We start from the raw sequence: 16,576 nt of genomic DNA, 5'->3' as shown, positions 1-16,576 counted from the left end.
TAAGTTCCTTACATGAAACTTCCAGCTTTATTATACACTATATGATATGTACCCCAAATAAAGTCAAAACAACAAGAAGGTTCACAAAAATGAAAACACGAACAAAACACAAAAATCGTGGAAGTAATCATAATAGATGGTTTCTGAAGTCTTATAATTCTCATAGGCTGAATGCGCTCTTTAGTTGACTGCTAGGCATCAAAAGATGTATAGAACTTTTTAATTGAGAAAAATACTTTTCTGTAAAAGAAACGTATCTCAATCCATTTCTTGTGTTCTTGGTGGAACACAAGAATCGCAAAAGAAGAAACCAATGCCTTCCGAAAGTAGAGAAAAGTAGCCATCACATGGTAACTAGTAGATCAAGGCCTGGAACTAAGGTCTATTAAAACTGCAAGGACCTGTGGTCTCTCCTACATACCAAGCTATACTTACCAATTTTAGAACTTAGTATACTGTCTTCACATAGTAAACTCTTAAATGTTTACTTAATTGTTTTGCCAAAAAGAAGCAAATATTCCCTGCCAGGGAAATATGAAACTCATACTGTTAAATCAGACCTATGATGATGGTTTTTATTTTGGTACTGCTCTGATGTCACTAAAGAGACCTCTATCAATGAGCCAATTCACAGTTCATGTTCTGGCCACATTTCTAAGATATTATAATATCCAGAAATTAGAATGTGTGCCTTTAAAACATTCAAAACCATTTTACTTTTGTAATGGGAAAAATGAGATTCATCTCAGTATCAACTGTATTACAGGTTTTCGGTTTATTACAAAGCATATTGATAAATAAGGAACCTATAAAAATAAAAACAGTGTAACTCAATATTTTTGTTATAATCTATATTTTAAAAAAGGATTTAATTACCAGTTTGAGGCTGCAGAACTTTGGAATCGTCAGATGTTTTAGCTGTAGGCACAATCCATGGCTTTTCACTTGAAGCTATATTGAAAAGAAATGGAATTTGCTGAAGATTTTTTTTTAAGAGGAGAAAGGGACAGAAACTGGTTGCTGGTATGATTAAGTGGCTACCAGAAGCCTGCAATTAAAAAAATCATATACCAATACAATAAAAAGTCATTATAGATCAGTAAGAAATGAGTATGTATTCATCCAGAGAATATTTGATTAGTGGTCAGAGAGAGACCAGGGTTGTCAGATTGTCAACATTTTTAATGACAAACAGCTAAGTGGGTTATGTGGAATTAAGACTGATGAATTTTACTGAATTTGCAGAAAATCCAAACAATGAACTTATTTAAAAAAAATCAAATCAACCACTTGTTTGCCTAACTTAACTATCAGTTCATGAGGTTTGCAGAGATAAGACGCAGTAAATGTGTCCTGCAGAATTACACAATCACCACACACAGCCTTAATATTAAATTTAAGGTACGCTTATTACCCAAGGTGTCCCCAGGTTTCTCAAAAGGGAAGGGTGTTTTTGCCTCAGGAAATTCTGGAAGCCTTTTTGGAACTGTAATGAAACACACAAGGAAAGTTATGACCTGAGGTGCAAGTAACAGAAAAGATGCTTAAAATCTCAAGCTTGCAAAAACAAAAGCAAACACAAAAAGCCAAATCATGTTAAAAGACCATTAGTAGTATTTCTTACAGCTGTGTTTCAATGTCATAATAAAGTTTCTTTTTCAATTTTTTATAGTTAAGTGACTAAATTTAAGCTACTGTATATGGACTCTTCCTTCCACCCTTGTTAAACCAGTTTCCTGATTTCTTCAGCTATGTTTAATGTGTGTTCTTAAGGTATTTCATTTATATTTAAATCAAGCAAACAAATCTGAATTAGAAAATGTCCGTCTAAAAGCTTTTAAAAGTACAATTTCGTAGCTACATGGCTTTATATGTAAGCTCCTCCCTTTTTCTTTTTGAAATGGAGTCTCGCTCTGTCACCCTGACTGAAGTGCATGGTGCGATCTCGGCTCAGTGCAGTCTCCATCTCCTGGGTTCAAACGATTCTCCTGCCTCAGCCTCCTGAATAGCTGGCATTACAAGCACGTGCCGCCATGCCAGGCTAATTTTTGTATTTTTAGGAGAGATGGGTTTCACCATGTTGGCCAGGGTGGTCTCGAACTCCTGACCTCAGTCAATCCACCCGCCTCAGCGTCGCAAAGTGCTGGGATTACAGGCATGAGCCACTGCACCCTGCCCTCATTTTACTTTCACAGTTCACTCAGAAAAATGCTAAGAATTCTGAGAAGCAGTCTGTGGAAATATCATAAAAATATCTTCTCTGTCAAAAGAGACAATAGAGTAAAAACATTTAGAAAAAATACAGAAATTATAAATTTGGTGACATACTGATTCTGAATTAAAAGAATCAAACATAATATTAAAATATGGCCACTTAAAAGAAAAACAAGCCAACCAAAGGATTTGTCATAGGGAGGGCCTCTTTGGGAACTTAAACTTGAAGACTGTGTCACTTTTAAGGGATTGGGTATAAATTAGCATAATTCATTCAAAGGACTTCTTTGAAGCATACATACAATTTCCAAGGTAATAATAAAGCTGCAGTATTTATTAATTTTTACCTAGAGTGCTCAGTGGCAATTCAAACTGAGGTATTCGAATAGTTTGCAATGTTTCCGGGGTCTTTTTGCTGAGAACTACGATAAAAAAGAGCACAGTTAGCATCTCCTGGACTTGAGATTTGATGTTGTTGCTTAATCATAATCATACACAGCAAGCTTTGTAACAGACTCTTGGACAAAGAACAGCCAATAATTTTAGTGGAAATAATGACTTTCCCTGGAAAAGTTACATAGCTGTTAAAATGTGAAGGTATATATTCAAAGGGCTGTGGTGTGGCAGAGAAGGTCAACATCAAATTACAGAACAAAACACATGGTGCTCCTTTTCTTCAGGGGAAGAGAACAACAAAGCAAGTGAGATTCTCTTAGGCCAAGAAACACAAACATGAGTGACATGAAATTCGTATGTAAAAGCATGACGGTTTTGAGGATTCTCCGTAAGTTTAGTATGCACAAGGCTTCCCAAAGCTAATCTGAGCAGAAAGCACAGAGTCAAGACTTCCAGGTTTCCTTCACCCTCCCCCAAGATTTGGGGGTTAAAAGGCTGGTATTCTGTCTACATGACCCAGAGACTGGTTAAAAAGGTTGTGCAGTCAGCGGCTAGCATCCCGAGTTGTCCAGAGGGTCAGTCACCATGGGCATGTGGTTAACTCTTCAGTGGAATCCGCCCAAGAACTAGGAAGGCTGACCACTGCCAGGAAGGAAAAGGACTAAGTCGGGAGGGAGAAGTGAAGGCATCGGGTTTCTTTTCTGTGAGTCCTGGGAGTTATTTTGTTACATTTTTTTTTAAAAGGAAGAAAAGTTCTCAGGATTACCCAGTGTTGTTTCTGAAACATCGAATGCACTAGGCACGGTGGGTTTAGCGGTTCGTGGAACTGTTTCGGGAGTCACTGAAAGGCAAAAAACACAACTTCACAAATTAAGATAAAGTGAAGCAGCCACAGACCAGGAGACGTATTTTGTTGCCTTTTAGAATCCGTAACTGATATTTGTATAGCCCATTTCTTTTTGTGCTGCTTATGTAAAGAGCTCCTTGGTTTGTCTCCAGTGCCTAAGCTGACACTTCTCTCCAACTCCTTCTGGGTTTGCTTTCTATCCAAAAAACTACTCTGACCTGACTTCCACTGAAGCACTCATCGGCTTAATCATAATTTTAAGTCTGCCTTTTTCTTTATCTCCAAGGCTTAGCACGATACCTGGGATACATTAACAGGCACATAATAGTTTATTATTTTTTAAATCATTTCTTGAAGAATCTGAAAGATAATCAAGATAATAGTTTATTAAATGAATAAATGGGCAAATAAAAGGATGACTCTGGGCTAAAAGTGTTACTTAGAGCTATCACATTATAAGACTTCTCTCTTGCACTGCATTACACATGCCAAGCTTGAAAACGAATTGAAATTATGATCAGAATTTAAATGCTCATTCAGAGGTTTGTCCCAAATGCTAGATTAAAGATAATGTGAGGCTCAAGCAAAGTGGTTTGGTGAAGTAAGAACTAAGATCACTGAGATCTGAAATGAATTGAGAGCCAGAAACCCCCAGAAGATTTGCAGGGCAAGAACACAAAATAAACACAATAACCCTGAATAATAAGTCATAGTGTTTTTCTAAGTGTTTCTGAAGTGGAACACTCTGAGGAGGGTCTGGCAGAGAACTAACAAATGTAGACTCTCCCATGAGAAATGCTGCCAAGAGAATAAAGTGGGTAGAATCTTTGAGGGAGAAAGGGACGTGGAGTCACTCACTGGATCATGCCTATGCTTTTCTGGATATTGATCATGTATACTGAAGTCAGAAATCATCTAGGAATTTCATCCAAATGGGTCATGTCACTCCAGTAGCTACCTCTGCTCCAACTCCCATGAAGGTGGGGATGAAAGGTCCATCTCTCTTCTTTAGAAAAGGACCATATTCATCTTGCTCTCTCAGGCATATTCCTACTTGAATGGATTTCTTGAAGTTATTTTACCGCCACAACAACTTTTATCATCTCTGGACCAGTTACAAGTCCAAAAGTTTAGTAATCAGTACATATCATCAATATTGCAAGTTATAGGAATTTATGAACTAAAAAATTCACTTCAGATTAAAGTTACTTTGCTAAATATAGATTGTGGGAAATTCTTGCCAGATGTCTGTTTCATTAAGTCCTGGATAAGGTGGTACTACTCTGGCAAAAACTCTAGCTCAAAGATTAATGCTTCCCTCGTGGACTGGACTTGAGTAGTTCATTCATAGAAGAAATGCTGAATGTTTGTTAGTAATGGTGAAACACTATGGAGAAAACACTTACTGCATTAATTCTTTAAAGGATTGCTACCAAACTATTCTATGTTCTCTACACTAGCATTGTTAAAGTCCCAGAGACATTCTAAATAATTTCAGGGTATTTTCATAGACATTAAGCTATGGATTTGTGAAGAATATATGGCATTTTGCTACAGTGACCAACTGTGAAAGTGTAGAAATGAAAAATGGTTATTATATAAAAGCAAAGCACCAAACTTGTGGTATGATATTTTAATATAAAAATATGTCAGTGTTGAGCTAATAATTTTCATTTAGAGTAAAAAATACAGTTTCTGTATTACATATGAATTACGAGATTCAATAGTTCATTTTGCATCTGTTGTCTTCCCAAACGTTAAAGAATGAAATCTCCTACTGTTTTGCATTTATGATCAAAATGAATTTCCTACTGGCTCTTTACTGAAAAAAAAAAAAGGCTGCAGATTAGTATTTGAAAAAAAGCATTCTTTCTTTTCTCCAGGTCAACAACATAGCAATCTCATTACCTGTTGTGGGCCGTGCTGGGATTTTTTCAACCTCTGGTGTTTTAGATTCGGCAGGTAATGCCAAGGTTTCATTCTTAGCTAAAAAGTCAGAGAACAAACAATTTACCTCTCTTGCAGTGTCCAAAAATAATTCCCTCAATGCATAATCAAGTAGCAGACTAAAACTCTAATCTACTCACATCCCCTCCCCACCAGCCAGTCGCCAACTTCATTGGGCAACTCTAGCAGAAACTAATATAAGTCTTCAAAATTCTTTCTTATTCTACCTAGATAATTTATAAACACCTAAACTGGCAGAAGAAAAAAATCGCAACCCAGTATTTGGATACATCTCAAGTCCTTCTGATTGATAAACAGAATTTCTGGCAGGTATAGGCTGTATTGTAAATGCTTCCTGAAATTTTATATTCGAGTATTCTCAATTCAAAAAAAATTGATCTATAGAAATTTTTCATTATTATACATGGCAAAAAATGTAATAAGTTATGACATTGAGATTTCAGAAAAACACAAATAACACACGTAGGAAACTAAGCTATTTGAAAATATCTGTGGCAAAAAATTAAACAGGCGTATTCTGTAGGATGTTGAACAGTATCTTAGCCTCTACCCACTGGATTCCAATAGCGCTCACACACTTTTGGAATATTTTATGCTCCACAGATAGATTTGTGACAAACAAAAGTATCTCTAGACATCTTCAGATATTTCCTAAGGGACAAATTTTGCTCCCTGTTGAAAACTTTAATTTTCACACTCAAAATTCTTTGAACATGTATATTTTATAATCTGTAGTTCACTTTATTTTTGTAAAGACTGTTTTCTTTTCTGTTAATGTGGGTTCAAAAATATTTATTTAACTCTGATGAGCTTAAAAACAATTAGAAAGTCATCTCTTTCAGGAGGTTTATAGAACTAAATCATTTTTCAGTCTCTACTTGATAAAGGCGTACAACAGATTTCTAGACAGCTAATTTTCAGGAGTGATTTAAAATGCTACCATTAAGTGTCATAAATGATAATTTACAACAAATAGTGTGTTTCTGAAGTTGCAAAGTATGTATGCACAACAAAATGTTTAATAGTATTGTTCAGATTAACTTAGCAGGGCATAGAAAGAAATTTAAAAAAATAGACACATACAGAATGATCCACCCCAAATTCACAGAAGATACATTTTTCTCAGCACCACATTGCACTTACTCTAAAATTGACCACATCATTGGAAGCAAATCACTCCTCAGCAAATGCAAAATAATGGAAATCATAACAAACAGTCTATCAGACCACAGCACAATCAGACTAGAACTCAGGATTAAGAAACACACTCAAACCCACACAAACACTTGGAAACTGAACAACTTGCTTCTGAGTGTCAACTGGATAAACAATGAACTGAAGGCAGAAATAAAGATGTTCTTCGAAACCAATCAGAATGAAGACACAACTTACCAGAATCTCTGGGACACCTTCAAAGCAGTGTCGAGAGGGAAATTTATAGCAATAAATGTCCACATGAGAAACAAGGAAAGATCTAAAATTGACACCCTATCATCAAAATTGAAAGAGCTAGAGGAGGAATATCAAAAAAACTCAACAGCTAGCAGATGACAAGAAATAACTAAGATCAGAGCAGAACTGAAGGAGATAGAGACAAAAAAAAAACCCTTCAAAAAAAAAATCAATAAACCAAGGAGCTGATTTTTTGAAAAGATCAACAAAATAGACTGTCAGCCATACTAACAAAAAGAAAAAAGAATCAAATAGATGCAATAAAAAAGGATAAAGGGGACATCACCACAGATTCCACAAAAATACAAACTACCATCAGAGATTACAACAAACACCTCTATGCACATAAACCAGTAAACAAGCAAGAAATGGATAGATTCCTGGACACTTGTACTCTACCAAGACTAAACCAGGAGGAAGTTGAAACCCTGAATAGACCAATAACAAGGGCTGAAGTAGAGGCAACAATCAATAGCCTACCAACCAAAAAAAGTCCAGGTCCACACAGATTCACAGCCGAATTCTACCAGATGTATAAAGAGGAGCTTGTTCCATTCCTTCTAAAACTGTATCAAACATTACAAAAAGAAGGAATCCTCTCTAACTCATTTTATGAGACCAACATCATCCTGATATCAAAACCAGGCAGAGACTCAACTAAAAAACAAAGCTTCAGGCCAATACCCATGATGAACATTGACGCAAAAATCTTCAATAAAATACTGGCAAACCGATTACAACAGCACATCAAAAGCTTATCCATCACAATCAAGTAGGCTTCATCCCGGGGATGCAAGGCTGGTTCAACATACGCAAATCCGTAAATGTAATCCACCACATAAACAGAACCAAAGACAGAAACCACATGATTATCTCAACAGATGCAGAGAAGGCCTTCAACAAAATTCAACAGCCCTTTATGCTAAATAAACTAGGTATTGACAGAATGTATCATAAAATGATAAAAGCCATTTTTGACAAACCTACAGCCAATATCATACTAAACAGGCAAAAGCTGGAAGAATTCCCTTTGAAATCGGGCACTAGACAAGGATACCCTCTCTCACCACTCCTCAATACTCTCTTGGAAGTTCTAGCCAGAACAATCAGACAAGAAAAAGAAATAAAGGGTATTCACTTAGGAAAGGAGGAAGTCAAACTGTCTCTATTTGCAGATGACATGACTGTATATCTAGAAGACCCCATCGTCTCAGCCCAAAATCTCAAAATGATAAGCAACTTCAGCAAAGTCTCAGGATACAAAATCAATGTGTAGAAATCACAGGCATTCATATATACCAATAACAGACTTAAAGAGAGACAAATCAAGAACAAACTGCCATTCACAATTGCTACAAAGAGAATAAAATACCTAGGAATACAACTAACAAAGGATGTAAAGGACCTCTTCAAGGAGAACTACAAACCACTGCTCAAGGAAATAAGAGAGGACACAAACAGATGGAAAAACATTCCATGCTCATGGTTAGGAAGAATTAATATCGTGAAAATGGCCATACTGCCCAAAGTAATTCATAGATTTAACATTAGCCTCATCAAGCTACCAATGGCCTCCTCCACAGAACTGGAAAAAACCACTTTGAACTTCATATGGAATTACAAGAGAGCCTGCATAGCCAAGACAATCCTAAGCAAAAAGAACAAAGCTGGAGGCATCAAACTGCTGGACTTCAAACTATACTGCAAGGCTACAGTAATCAAAACAGCATGGTACTGGTACCAAAACAGAGATATAGACCAATGGAACAGAACAAAGGCCCCATAGGCAACACCACACATCTACAATCATCTGATCTTTGACAAACCTCACAAAAGCAGGCAAAGGGGAAAGGACTCCATGTTTAATAAATGGTGTTGGGAAAACTGGCTAGCAATGTGCAGAAAGCAGAAACTGGACCCCTTCCTGTCACCTAACACTAAAATTAACTCCAGATGGATTAAAGATTTAAACATAAAACCTAACATCATAAAAACACTAGAAGAAAACGTAGGCAAAATCATCCAGGACACAGGCATAGGCGAGGACTTCATGACTAAAACACGAAAAGCAATGGCAACAAAAGCCAAAATAGACAAATAGGATCTAATTACAATTCAGAGCTTCTGTACAGCAAAAGAAACCATCATTAGAGCGAACCATCAAGCAACAGAATGGGAAAATTTTTTTGCAATCTCCCCATCTGACAAAGTGCTATTATCCAAAATCTAAAAATAACTAAATCAGATATACAAGAAAAAACAAAACAAACAAAAAAAAACCCCATTCAAAAGTGGGTGAAGGATATGAACAGACACTTTTCAAAAGAAGTCACATATGAGGCCAACAAACATATGAAAAAATGCTCATCATCACTGGTCATTAGAGAAATGCAAATTAAAACCACATTGAGATACCATCTCACGCCAGTTAGAATGGTGATCATTAAAAAATCTGGAGACAACAGATGCTAGAGAGGATGTGGTGAAATAGGAACACTTTTACACTGTTGGTGGGAGTGTAAATCGGTTCAACCATTGTGGAAATAAGAACACTTTTACACTGTTGGTGGGAGTGTAAATTAGTTCAACCATTGTGGAAGACAGTGTGGCAATTTCTCAAGGATCTAGAAATAGAAATTCCATTTGGCCCAGCAATCCCATTACTGGATAAATACACAAAGAAGTATAAATCATTCTACTATAAAGACACATACACACTTATGTTCATTGCAGGCCTGTTTACAATAGCAAAGACCTGGAACCAACCCAAATGCCCATCAATGATAGACTGGACAGGGAAAATGTGGCACATATACACCGTGGAATACTATACAGCCATAAAAGACGATGAGTTCGTGTCCTTTGTAGGGAGTTGGATGAATCTGGAAGCCATCATTCACAGCAAACTGACACTAGAACAGAAAACCAAACACCGCATGTTCTCACTCATAGGTGGGTGTTGAACAATGAGAAAATGTGGACTCAGGGAGAGGAGCATCACACACTGAGGGCAGTTGTGGACAGGGCAGGGGAGTGACAGTGGGGGTTGGGTGGGATAACATGGGGAGAAACGCTGGATATAGTATACACCTAAAGTAAAATTAAAAAAAAATCTAGCATAATTTTATAAATTCTGTTTTTAAAATGTCTGAATTTTATGAAGAGTTTTTCCCTGACATCTTTTGTATAGAACCATTTTGACTGTCAGCACAGAAAAAACATTCAGATCATGAATTTTTCAAGCACTCTGTTCCTATTATCTTCAATATTCACCACAGGAAGGTTTTCTAAATGTAAAATCACAAGGTTTCCCTTCACAATCTCTTCTTTTTCAGTGTCCTTTTCTCCTTTCAAGGCTCCTTCCTGATTAATAATATCCCATGTTCTTCATGAGTCCCTGGCTGACCTAGGACCCTTCATTATTTATTTGTTTAAACATCCAGATCTAGACTGAACTTTCACACGCAATGCTCTCAATTTCTTTATTCAAAACATGTTCTTAGCTGGCAATCACATTAACCTAAAATCTGGCTGTTGATGAAAAAAGGCAAATTACCCCTTCCTAAGAGATATTTATATTCTTTATATATTACTAATTCCTTTTACAGGCATGTTGTCTCTCTCCCTCCCCCCTTCCCCTCCCCGTCTCCTTCTCCTTCAAGAGGCAGGGTCTTACTCTGTTGCCCAGGCTAGAGTATAGTGGCATTATAATAGCTCACTGCAACCTCAAACTCCTAGGCTCAAGTGAAACACTGCTCCTGCTTCTGCCTCCCTAGTAGTGGCTGGGGCTACAAGCATGTGCCACAGTACCTGGCTTATTACTTTTATTATTTTGTAAACACGGGATCTCACTAATTGGCCAGGCTAGTCTGGAACTCCTGGGCTCAAGTGACCCTCCAGCCTCAGCCTCCCAAAGTGCTGGGATTACAGGTGAGAGCCACTGCACCAGGCCATACTGTGTATCTATAAATGATGTTTTAGACATCAGAGAAATTAGTAGATGGGGAAGATATCTGAATGGGGACCTCTTGATGTATCAACCCTTGAGCATGCACCTGCACTATTTATGCACAACTGCAATCCTGACTATGGGAAAGTAAATGCAATCAGAACACAGCCTAAAACCCCGGAAATTCCTTTTCCTCTATTTCTTCTTTTTCCATCACAGTGGTTTCCTTTAATTTTTGGCAAGCTAGGTCTTGGCTTTGGCAAACACTTTGTATGCCTCTTGGGGATGTGTGTATGTAATATTTTTTTGTTTATGCCTCTCATTATTCACACCGTGTGTTCTTAGAACAAGCTATTATACTTCTTGATGTCCCGTGATGAGCTCTGCTGGAATGAGGGTGTTGTTTTTAGGATTTGCCACCTCCAAAAAATATGGCTTTTCTGAACTGCAGTGATAATTAAGTTCAGGGAAGTTTATTTCTTCCTTTGTGGCATAAAAGACTATTTATGCCCATGCTTTTTCAAAAAACAATGCTTCTGCACAGCAAAGGAAGCAATTAATAAAATGAAAAGGCAGCCAATGGATTGAGAGAATGTATTTAACAAACCACATATCTGATAAAGTGTTAAGATCCAAAGTATATAAGGAGCTTACACAAAATAGCGAAACAAAATAATACAACCACCTTCAATCCCAAATAATCTAATTAAAACATGGACAAACGACCTGAATAGACATTTCTCCAAAGACGACATAAAAATGGCTAACAGGTATAGAAAAAAAGGGCTCACTGCCACTAATCATCAGGGAAATGCAAAATCAAGACCACAATGAGGTGTCACCTCACTTCTGTTAGGATGGACATTAAGCAAAATGATAAAAGATAGGTGTTTCTAAGGGTGTGTGGAGAAAAGGAAATTCTTGTTTGTTGTTGGGATGGAAATGTCCACTGGTACAGCTATTATAGAAAATGGTATGGAGGTTCTTCCAAAAATTAAACATGGAACTACTTTATGACCCAGCAACATCTCTTCTGGACATACATCCAAAGGAAATGAAATCAGCACCTCCTAGAGATACATGCGGTCCCACATTCATTGCAGCATCATTCACAACAACCAAGATATGGAAACAACTTACATGTCCATTGGTGAAAGAATAAAGACATTATGGTACACACACACTGGAGTATTATTCAGCCTTAAAACAGGAGGTCCTGCCACTTGCAATAACATGGAAACACCTGGGGGACATTATGCTACACGAAATAAGCCAGGCGCAGAAAGAAAAAGATTGCATGATTTCACTCATGTGGAATCTTAAAAAAAAGTCACATCTATAGAGAAAAAAACTGTTTATGAGGGATGCAATGGAGAGTGGGAAATGAAGAAATGTAGAACAAAGGGTAAAAAGTTGCAGATGCATAGGATGAATAACACTAGAAATCCAAAGTAGAAAACAGGAACTATAATACAGGTATTGATCAACTTACGACCTATGCAACTTACGACCATTCGACTTTATGACCACAATCACTAGCCACGACTGCTCCGCGTCTGGCAGCACAAACGTTGCCCAGCTGGGTGTACGACAATGTGGACCAGCTTCCAGCAGCACTACCATCTCTGAGCGCATATAGCCTACTCAACTTACAAGCAAGTCATGTTACGACCAGTCTGTCAGAACCAATCGTGGTCGTAAGTCGAGCACTAGCTGTATTGTATATTGGAATACTGTTAAGATTTTTGGTACTCCCACCACACACACACCCAAAGGGTAACTATGCAAGAGGATGGATGTTAATTTGCTTGAGTATAGTAACATTTTACTACATATACAGCTAAGAAAAGTTTATCTTGGATGCTTGAAGCATATACAAGAAAAAGTTTTAAAAAATTTGTATGTAGTTTTTTTTAAGAAACATGGTCTACTAAGTTGATACATTTGTTGGGTACGGTTTTCCCTTGATTTACGGGACATTTTCAAACACATTGACTATCAATCTCTTCAGTGTGTGATATGGTTTGGCTGTGTCCCCACCCAAATCTCATCTTGACTTCCCACATGTTATGGGAGGGACCTGGTGGGAGGTGATTGAATCATGGGGGCAGGTCTTTCCCATGCTGTTCTCGTGATAGTGAATAAGACTCATGAGATCTGATGGCTTTAAAAATCAGAGTTTGCCTTCACATGTTCTCTCTTTGCTGCCATCCATGTAAGACATGACTCTCTCCTCCTTGCTTCCATCATGAATGTGAGGTTTCCGCAGCCATGTGGAACTATAAGTCCAATTAAATCTCTTTCTTTGTAAATTGTCCAATCTAGGATATGTCTTTACCAGCAGCGTGAAAATTGACTAATACAGTGTGTTAAAAATCCTCCATGTGTTACATTTTCTGTGTTCTGTCTATTATTATTAGCATCATTACTTTAAGAGACCAGGTCTTATTCTGTTGCCCAGCTTGGAGTGCAGTGTTGCAATCAGAGCTCACTGAAACCTCAAACTCCTGGGCTTATGTGATCTTCCTGCCTTATTAGCCTTCTGGGTAGTTAGGATTACAGGCATGTACCACCATGCCTGGCTATTTTTAAAATGTTAATATTTTTTGTAAAGATGGGGTCTCACTATATTGCTTATACTAGTCTTGCACTGCTAGTCTCCCTTTTGGAGGCTGAAGCTATTCCCTGGCTTCAGCCTCCAAAAGGGCTGGGGTTACAGGTACGAACTAACACATCTTGCCACGTGTATTCAATTTAAGATAGGCATTTTCCTCAAAAGTTAAAAAATATATTTACTATTTTCATAGATTTAATTATTTGCATTTGACTATTTGCATTTAATTCTTCTTTATTAAAATCATACTTAATTCTGGACTTTCAGTGAATCATATTAAGGAAAGCAAAAGTAAAAACAAATCACAAGACAAAAATCCACTTTAATTCCTTAAAGAAAGCAAAATGCTAAATTGGTGTGATGGTAACATGTAACACTGTTAAACATTTTTTAAAAGATTAGGAAATATCACTCAAGACTAAGGACTGAGGAACAGACCATGACATCTTCCAGTTAGAAACTGAGAGCAGTGGTCTGAGAAGCACCCCTGCTCATTTTCAGTCCCCTTCACAAACCCTGCTTTCTGTAGTTCTGATGGACACATTAGGGACTGGCCTAATCAATAAGAGGCCAGCTCCTTTTTTCCCTCCTTCCGAACAAGTCCTTGGCACAGAGTAAAGTATACAGTCTCTTGGCAGAGAACAGGAGAATGCAAAAGTCCTGAGCTTTAACTCTTCCAAACACAGGTTCACTGAGGGAGCTTAATTTGGAAGCACCCCGGCAGCATCACATTTACATGATGTAGAATTGGGTCACAGGATTTTATAGCTAAAGGGAGGTGATCGAGTCTGATGTACAAATTAAGAAAATGAAGTCCAGAGTCACTTATCTATTTATTTTCTGGGAAGTAACTCATTCTAGGACTATTAGATGTGACCATTTTAAAGTAAAAATATAAGGATTGCACAAAATCACAAAGATATATTGGCAAATATTTTCACATCTTATTGAGACATTGAACTGTAAGTTTTGGAAAATTTTCTATAATCGTAAGTCTAATAGTCCCCAGTTAAGTGCTTTTCTACTCACTGAAGACCTTCCTCTTTCTTCTTCCAGGAGTTTCTCAAAATTAACACCTAAGGAGAACAGCTTGCCTTTTAAAATTCTTATAACTGGATTGCCTCAGATCAGACAAGCAAAAAAGGAAAAAAAAAGAGTTAACTTACACTTTCAGGTATCACTATTTATGCAAAGTTAAGTGTCTGGATATTTGAAAAACACACGAAGAGATAGAGATAGCAATTTCCTTTCACGGTTTAAAAAAATTAAGTAGCTTGACATTATGTGGACAAAACTTCTGAACATGTCCACATGGCCCTCCCTATTACCCAAAGAAGAAAATAGGAAACAAGAAAAAGACATCAAAATTTGGTAGCTCATTAGATTTGATGTCTTTTTTCTCCCAATAAATCTCCAGGACGGGGAGGGAAAGGGGGATAGGGGAAATTAGCTACTGGTTTGTGGAATCCACACTGTACCAGCAACTACTTAACATCTAGGGCGCGTTCCCAGTGATGAAGGCTCTTAGGAACAGAGATCACAGCAAGCCCTGGCCTGACAGAGGGTCTGCAGACGTAGGACCCCAGCCTATTGTCATGTCCCATGGTATTTTAGTGAATTAAAAAATATTTGGGTCACATCGTATTTATCATTTCTTGTGTCTCTCTCAGCCAAAAAAGAGGAAATGCCAACTGAAGGGGACAGGTAAGGCCCCCACTAAGGGAGGAGAAAGTAAGTGCCTTGTCTGAGGTCCCAGTATGAGCAGGTGCCATGCCTGGGTAACTCACCATCATAGCCCCCAGCAACTTGTGGTTCTGATGTGTAGTAATGTACAGTATTTGTCGAATGAATGTTGCCAAACAGAGGCTTGGACCTGTTTCTTCCTCCAAACAATGTGCTGATTCAATCAGATATTAAACATTAAAGTTCATAGCCAGTGCCTAGCTCAGGGAATACATTCTGTATTCTTAAATCTTGTTCAGTTTCTACCACACTATTTCTTCCAAATTTATGAACAGCCCAAGACATTCTCTAGACACATTGGAGGGGCAGTTCGCAAACTGTGGTTCCTAGACCAGCAATGGCAGTGTCACCTGGAAACTTGTCAGAAATGCAGATTCTCAGGCCCCACACTGGACCTACTGAATCAGTAATTCTGGAAGGGGGGAGTGGACAGTAGTCTTTCTGTTAACAAGTCCTCCAGGTGCTTCTGATGTTTGATCAAGCTTCAGATTCTCTGCTAAGAGACAATTCAGAACCTAATTTGATACATAAGTGCAGCAACCAACTCAGCCCAGTGGCCGCCACAATTATTCCCTCGTCCTTTTTTAAGTGGATTTTTCTTTTTTTCCTTTTTCTGTTACATTTTATGTTTTTGAAACACTGAACTCATAACCACTTCTTTCTAGAAATAGAAAGCAATATCAATCTCAAGTAAATAATAATTCTAATGGACCTGAACTTCACATCAATTCTCATTGAAAATACCTAGTCACCCCTTAATAGTATAGTAAGTATAATTTAGAATTATTTTATTAGAAAATTATACCTATGTATTTATATTTTGAATAATTTTATAAACATTCACTCTATTTCATACATATAAATATACCTTATATAAATTGTACATATAAAATAACTCTTTTCGAGAGCCCGCATAGCCAAGTCAATTCTAAGCAAAAAGAACAAAGCGGGAGGCATCACACTACCGGACTTCAAACTATACTACAGGGCTACAGTAATCAAAACAGCATGGTACTGGTACCAAAACAGAGATATAGACCAATGGAACAGAACAGAGGTCTTGGAGGCAACACAACATATCTACAACCATCTGATCTTTGACAAACCAGACAAAAACAAGCAATGGGGAAAGGATTCTCTGTTCAATAAATGGTGTTGGGAAAGCTGGCTAGCCATCTGCAGAAGGCAGAAACTGGACCCCTTCCTGACACCTTACACTAAAATTAACTCCAGATGGATTAAAGACTTAAACATAAAACCTAACACCATAAAAACCCTAGAAGAAAATCGAGGCAAAACCATTCAGGACATAGGTGTAGGCAAGGACTTCATGACCAAAACACCAAAAGCATTGACAACAAAAGCCAAAATAGACAAATGGGACCTAATCAAA

General features: G+C 37.6%; 1 protein-coding gene across 1 annotated transcript in view; it reads right to left on the bottom strand.

Annotated features, from left to right (window-relative positions):
* The window catches only part of LOC108286500 (ABI family member 3 binding protein), a 170,152-nt gene that overhangs the window by 40,364 nt on the left and 113,212 nt on the right, over positions 1-16,576 (bottom strand). The window contains exons 10-14 of the mRNA XM_017504356.2: positions 5,366-5,443; positions 3,377-3,451; positions 2,562-2,636; positions 1,415-1,486; positions 877-951 (exon numbers count right to left, since the gene is read on the bottom strand). Coding sequence (XP_017359845.1) covers positions 877-951; positions 1,415-1,486; positions 2,562-2,636; positions 3,377-3,451; positions 5,366-5,443 — 375 coding nt within the window. The remainder of the gene's footprint in view (positions 1-876; positions 952-1,414; positions 1,487-2,561; positions 2,637-3,376; positions 3,452-5,365; positions 5,444-16,576) is intronic.

The sequence above is a fragment of the Cebus imitator genome, unplaced genomic scaffold (genome assembly GCF_001604975.1).
Source record: "Cebus imitator isolate Cc_AM_T3 unplaced genomic scaffold, Cebus_imitator-1.0 Scaffold321, whole genome shotgun sequence".
NCBI classification, from domain to species: Eukaryota; Metazoa; Chordata; class Mammalia; order Primates; family Cebidae; genus Cebus; species Cebus imitator.
The sequence above is the reverse complement of the archived record's forward strand: the minus strand, read 5'-3'. Positions and strand labels throughout refer to the sequence as shown.